Consider the following 7,672-nt stretch of genomic DNA (forward strand, 5'->3'; position numbering starts at 1 on the left):
ATATATATATATATATAATACATATAAACTACTTTGATTAAAAAAATATTATTTACTTTAAAATAATAATATTTCTAATAATTTCAATGATAATGTAACATCAAAAATACTTTTAATTTAATAATTAACTTTACAATAGTTTTAAAGTTTTTTCTTAAATTAAGAGAATAATATCAACATCTCACTACATAAATGAATGGTCCAAAAATTATTAAATTCTAATTAGTGCTTATAAAAATTAAATAAAATATATATTGATCATAAGCAAATTAAATATTTGCTAAAACTAATTCCTCAAATCCATAAATACAAATCATCGTTGTAAACTAAAACCTAAAAAATTAAAAAAACGACAACATAAGCCTGACAATGCCCGGCTTGCAGCTTGGTTGGACATGATGATATTGAAGCCCTCTCTCTCTCTCTCTCTCTCTCTCTCTCTCTCTCTCTCTCTCTCTCTCTCTATATATATATATATATATATATATATATATATTAATTTTATTTATATGTATAATTTTAATTTTTTCTAGCAAAATGATTTAATTGATATTCGAGGTAAAGTAAGCAATAAGAAAATGATCTTTACCCATATTATATTTTAGCATAAAGACATTTATTTATAACTAATTTAATCTCTTATTAATTATATTTTAGTGCATGTAGGTGGGACAATGTTTGACAATACATATACAAATGTGATTTATTTTAAAATGCCTTTCCTGGTTAAACATTTATGCAATGGATGTTCAAATGCTTAATTATCATTTATTTTCTTGATATGTTTTTTGTAAGATAATAGATTTGTCAAATAATTGAAACTTATCATATTCACAATCATCAACGATTGATGCTGAACATATTATTGCGATGAACAATATTTGTGTTGCAGTGAGCATCAATTTTTTATAAGGCAACCCTAAAGCATCTCTTGTTTACTTTTGTGCAGACAAGGATTCAACGTTCATGTTTCCACAATTGTTCATAGGAAAAGTCAAATGGGATAGGTTCAAATAGGAAATAATATGTGCAGACAACAAAAATGCATATAGATGCAGATTTGGTGTCATTGTGGTGATGCTGTGATGATATTAATTACAATACCACCACAACACCATCAAATCGCATATGCATTATCCACACATAATATTTTCTCAATACATACAGAGTACATAAATGAGATTTTACATACGATGAAATATTACTTATAGACAGAAAAAATACAGATAAATGCAGATCTGGTGGTATTGTGATGATATTGCAACGGTATTAATTACAATACCACCAAATCATATATGCATCATCCACATGTAATGTTTCCTACATAATTCTTTAGAATGTGCATTGCTTTTGTCAACTTGTATTATAATTATTTCTAAGTAAACTCTAATTATATTTAAAAGCTAAAAAATATTAATTAATACTTCCTCTCCTTCCTCCAACTACTCTGACATCAGCAATCATATAGTGGAGAATTTAAAATAAAGTTTTATAATGATTCAAATCATTCGAATAAATGCAATCAAAATTAACATGATAAATTGAAAATATAAAAATTTATTTTGTTTTAAAGTTTCTGATGATTTCTTACTAAATATTTGACTTTTATTAGTCAACTTTATATGAAATAAAGGAGATCAGGGTTGTAGAATTGACTTTCACATTGGAATAGTCTTAATAACCATTTATCATTTTTAGGATAGTTATATTTATAAAACATATGCGATGATCTTTATCTTTAAAAGATGATAATTATATTCATAAAAGGTATTTTAACCTTTGTTTTTAAAATTTAACATACCATTTTAAGTTAGCATATTGTTGTAGGTGTAAAACATCAAAATTCAAAAGTTTTGAGTTGAATGAAATAAATAAATAATCATTGAAAAGATGAGATTCTTATGTTCAACTAGTTTCTTATTGGCAAGTGTAAAATGGTGAGGAAAAGTTGATCGATAAGTAAATGCCTTACTAGGGATGTAAGTGAGTAGAGTTTGAATGAGCTCAACATGTATTCATGTTTAGATTCTTAATATTTTTTTTTTCTCAAAGTTGGCTCGTGAACGGTCCATTCGAGTCTGGCTCTAAAAAATGTTTGTGCTCTATTTGCATTGGCTTGTTTCAATTAGTCAGAAAAATAAATATAGGTTGCTAGAACTGAACCCACACCATTTTTCATGTAACTAAAGGCACATAACCACATGACTTAGATGAAATAACTTACAATATTGGCAAAGAAAATGAAAATATGCTTTTTCATATAATTGGAGAGGACAAATTTCTCAAAACAAGTTCTCTAGCATAAATAAAAAACGCTTTTACTTCATACAACATCAAACTTATTCAAAACAAGACAAAATACCAACAATCAACAATCAACAATCAACAATCAACAATAAAAAACAGGAACACAACCCCTTCCCATATGGTTCAATCACTGCTAATAATTATCAGCGACAACAGAGGGAGCGGGTGCAGGAGCATGAACCGGAGAATCCACCTGCAGAAACTTATAAGTCTCATACCTCACCACACAGCTGCTTCCAAATACACGGCAGCCAGTCTTACCCACGCAGTAAAACGATATAATTTCCAATGCATTTTTCATACACTCATTGCATGCATGCTCTCCAAGATCCCGCGTGCACTGTGCCATTCCATATACCGTCAAGTTTTCATTCACGTAACTCTCCCCAAATCCGAACTTCTCTCTCCCTCTCACCGTTTCCTCCATCACCTCCCCCATCAGCTCCCCTGCCGCTCGCTCAAAAATCTTGAAATTTACAGAGGCGTCGAAGGAATACCACACATTGGCAAAGTATTTGTCCAGCTTGCCGATGAAGTTCTCGGTGTCGTAGTGAAGGAAGCAGTTCTCCTGCCATGCGCGGGATATGGCTGCGTTAGGGCATGCAGATCTGATATTTTGTGCTGCGTTGGTGATGCAGGTGGAGCACGCTTCCCGGCTCAGGTCTCCTTGGCATTGTGTGAGGCCGTAGATGGTTTGGCAGCTGTCAGAGGCGTAGGAGGAGATCGCGTAGCCGTTAAGAGAACTCTTTGCTACCATGTCGAGAAGGAGGTTGTTGATACTGGTCTGCAATATGTTGTTTTCAGTGAAGTTTTTTCCGCATTGTTGGATGGGTAATGAGACTGCGCCGAGGGTGGCGATGGGGAAGGAGACGAGGAAGAGGAAGAGGAAGAGGAGCTGCATCGTAGTCTACCAATTGAGCAAGTTTGATTAGTTTAGATGTGTTTGAATACTGGCATCCTGACATGCTCTTTATATATATATATATATATATATATATAAGAATTTGTCATGCCTTCTTGCTATTACTGAATATAATTGAAGGGCGGCAAAAAATTAAAATAATAAAAAAGAAATATAAGAAAAGAAAACTTGATCGACTCAAAGCCGGCGAAGTTTTCTAGAAGAAAAGGTCAAATTTAATATGTTGAAAGAAGGGACAGTCATGTACACAGTACCATTTGGTTTGCTTTCGACTTTAACAGGCTCTTTTAAATTTGTGATTCGGACCATTAGCTTGGATTATTTCAATGTCATTTTTGGGCCACTTCATGCAAAGGGTTTTGAAGGATGACATTTTGGGTTTCATGGGGTTGACTAATTCAGTTGCAGTATTGTCTATTGTTTGTTGCTTCGTCTCTTGTCAATTGCTTTGATTGATTATATATTAGTTTAGAAGAGATTTGCTCAAATCAAATAAATAATTTAATGGTATCAGAGGTGATCGTATACAAGTTGAAATTAACAAGCTCAGATCAAGCATTTGAAATATGGCTAAAAATTTTGAAACATCAAATAAAAGAGTGAGCAATTTCATATCTTAATAATCAAAATGAGATGCTTAAATAGAGAAATCAAATAAGCCCAAGATCATTCAATTATGATGTCATTAAGGCGTGGTAGAAAGTTGAACGAATAATTATTGGTCAAGTGAATTGATACAGGTTGTCCAATGGAACATTTTAAATATTTTGGATAAAAGTAGTTTAATACCATCCAACAAAATTATAAATAGTTCCCATTTCTTACATGACATTAAGAGGATTGTACCAAAACAAAAAAAAAAAAAATTAGAGATATCTTTGAGATACAAAAAACTCTGCCTAATCTTTAATGTCAATGCTCATCAATGGCAATCATTGACAATTGATTTTTTTTAGTTTGACCATAACCCTAACTTCAACACCTATTCATATTGTTTGATTGCTTTCTCCATCTTCATTTCACCTCCAACATTTTCCACGACTTTTGGCAGAACGTAAAGCTTGTAAAACAAGAATTCAACATCTTTGTGTAGGTTATATCAGATGCAAAACCAATGACATTTAAGGATTAGCGTTGGATTTGCATTTGATTTTCATCTGTTTTGTTCCAAAGTTAAATTGGGGGTCGGTAGTTTATTTACGTCTTATTTACTTTAAAATATTCTGACGCCAGTTATTTGTGTCATATTGTCGTCAAATTTAATTATATGTAACATGCATAGACATTTGCGTCGAAAATATCATACGATGAATAGTAGCGTCGGAATACAATATAATTTGCATAAAAAAATATCGTAGAACGATAGAATATTATTGTCGTTTTAGCGTTGGATTTTGCATCAAAAAATGGACACAGATCCTACGCATACTTGTAACAAAAATAATTGAATATCATTTGCCATTACACAATTTACACAAAAAACAGATTCCACATCATATACCAAATTAGGCATAGTCATATCACATATCAAATCTACAAACAATATCATTAATAAGAGGAATATACTTTCGCGAATAAGAATAATAAAGTTAATTTAAAAAATTCAGAACAAATGTTTGACATAATCCTTACAAATAAAAGAACACATAAAAAAACTATCCCCCCATCCTCCTCCTCCTCTTACAGGGATGTCATCGGCTGCTTACCTTTGCTATCTGCTAAAGTCTCCGCTATGTGCGCGATAGTCCTCGACTCTATGTTGGTCTTGTAGCATCTGTTGGTGCAACTTACAGATCTCCTTGTTCATAGCAACCATCTTCCTGACAAGAGTCTTTTGGTTTGGCTGTGAGGAGTTTTGAGAGCTAAGAATGTGACCACAGGAGAGCTTGACCTAGGAGGCTATGGCATTCGCTCCAAGGCTATAAATCCTCCCCTTCTTACTCCCTACCACATGTGTCCAAAGCTCATACTCCAAATGCATAGTGATAGACTGACTACCACTGTTGCTGACATCAGTCTGGGTTTGAGTGGCCAAGTGCCTCTCCTGGAACTGCTTAAACCCCTTCTGCATGATGAAAATCATCATTTAATTGACAATTTCAATAGTTGGAGTCAAAATAAAATTTTAATTGAAGGTTTTTAACTTATTACAACCCACCGAGAATGCTCCAAGACACATTCTACAGTCCCCGGGCACCGATGAGTTCAAATATGCAACTCCACAATGGAAGGAGCATGACTGAACTTCTTGGTTTGTGCAGTGTACAAAAATAGTTAGCGTTAAAAAATGACTCCAAAATCTGAATTAATGTTTAAATATCTAAGAAAATCTTACCAGCCTTCTGCAATGCTCTGTTTGGGGGACTGATCCATTAATGTGGAGCGCAGCTCCCTTGGGCCCCTCCATCACTCAGTTCACTTGACTCACCTCCTCTTCTCATAATCAGGAGAGGCTCAAGCTGTAGTCAATTGATCCTAGCACCCATCACCAATTCAGGCATGTCGTTCGCCCCTCCAACATTCTGTTGTGAACATGTCGATATGGCGATGCTTATCCCTAACTTCAAAGATTCAACGCATCTTCTGGTGGTGCTCTGGGAGCCAGGTGAAGGATCTCTGCAATGCAAAAATTCATATGTTAGTATAAAAAAATTAATATAAAAAACAAATTTGATTCATATTACATGATCGTACCTCAAACTCCCCGAACACTTGTCTTGAGTAGCTATAAGTATTTGCTTCCACTACAAATATGACTCATTGTACCTGCTCCTGATAATGATGCAAGTGACGGGCAACCCTTGGGTAATGAATCTGCTTAAGAAACAAATTAGTTACCAAAATATATAGCATGAAGAATAAACATAATACAATGTTAAAAATAACTTACGAGTCCTCCTCTATCAAAAAGTGAACCCTCGAGGAGGGGCAGAAGTAAATGAGCTAGGCTCAAGAGGCGTGTCAGGAATAGGTAGGGGAGTAGATGAGGAAGCAGTAGGCGTCACATGAGACGGGGTAGCATTAGGTGCAGGAGCAAGTGCCACAGGAGGGGTGGCAACAACAAGTGCAGGAGGAGGAGACACAAGAGATGTAGCAGCAGCCGGTGGGGAGGAGGTGCCACATGAGGTCAACAGTTAGGGGAGATGGTGCCAGAGGAGGTCCAACAATAGTGGAAGTATCAACAGAAGTTGATAACCTCCTTTTCAATACTGCACTAATAATCTTCAATATTTTGACTCCAGTAATTATGGGGGTAAACTTGATTTCTCAATTGTTTTTAAAGAATGCATCTCTGTTCCTTCTACATAGGTGATCCTGGTTTAGAAATCTTTGGTGACAGTCGAACTAGCTATTTTTCCTAGCAAGTTTCAAAGTAAATGCCTTCAACATTTCCATGCAGTAAGGACAAACAAATTTCCTTGTTGTGCTCCAACCAGTTAGCATCTCATAGGCTAGAAAATCACTAATTGCCCACATAGGAGCATCTCTCAGTTGACAATTCTACTTCGTAGCAATATCATATGTAAGCACACCAGACTCTTATAACATTTAAAGCTCTTCAATCAAAGGATGTATGTTGACATTGATTTTTCCCTTAATTCGGCCTATGTGGACATAATATGATCAACATCATAAATAAGAATGAGATTTGCACATTGGGGGGGGGGGGGCAAATTATACGACGTAATGATTACTGGCCAGCATAAGCTTGGGGTTGCAGCTTGACTGTATGGGGTGAATCCATCCGTAGTTTAACTTACGTACTTCAACTGTTAAATCTGGGTAAGTACGATCAATATGTCTCCAAGCATCACCATGTGACAAATGACTCATCAAGTTAGCATCAATAGATCCAGTACTGTGCCAACTCACGTGTAAGGTTGTACACATGGAAGCAAACAATTTCTGAAGCCAAAGTTTAAGCGGAAAATAAGATAAACACTTGTATGGAGTATTTTCCTAATTTTTATTCTTTCTTCCCCTTTGTTTGAATCTATCCACACCACAAAATTGGTAAGTCTTCTCGACTGTATGACCTCGTTGTACATCATGCACCCATTAATACAACAATAAATTTTCTCACATCGTAGTCCTAACTTTGAAACCAACTTTTTTGTTATGTATAGGCCATCCAACACTAAATTCCCTTCAGGGTTAGTCTCTTTCAACAAAAGTTGCTACCTAATTGAATTTTTTTCTAGGTATGTTAAAATCAGATTTGATGGTCAACATTCTCAGCTTCATTGATAATTATCTAGGTGAGATGCAACCATCCCATAAAAAATTGTTGTACAGAATCAATAAGTCATAAAGTTGTTGTGATTCGTCATTCAGTGTTTCAACTTCGTGTTGAATGCTTCCAACAAATTGAGCTATCGAGCATCACGAACCATTTTTTTCATAAGCGTCAACATCAAATTCGATCATACTAATATATATATA

At 34.7% G+C, this 7,672-nt stretch overlaps 1 protein-coding gene across 1 annotated transcript in view; it reads right to left on the reverse strand.

The window, feature by feature from the left end:
* Nucleotides 1-3,208, reverse strand: part of LOC110028050 (cysteine-rich repeat secretory protein 55-like) — a 5,897-nt gene extending 2,689 nt beyond the window's left edge. Inside the window, exon 1 of the mRNA XM_020729750.1 lies at nt 2,489-3,208. Coding sequence (XP_020585409.1) covers nt 2,489-3,208 — 720 coding nt within the window. The remainder of the gene's footprint in view (nt 1-2,488) is intronic.
* Between the last annotated feature and the right edge of the window lie 4,464 nt (nt 3,209-7,672).

Source organism: Phalaenopsis equestris, unplaced genomic scaffold, assembly GCF_001263595.1.
Source record: "Phalaenopsis equestris unplaced genomic scaffold, ASM126359v1 Scaffold000488, whole genome shotgun sequence".
NCBI lineage: Eukaryota > Viridiplantae > Streptophyta > Magnoliopsida > Asparagales > Orchidaceae > Phalaenopsis > Phalaenopsis equestris.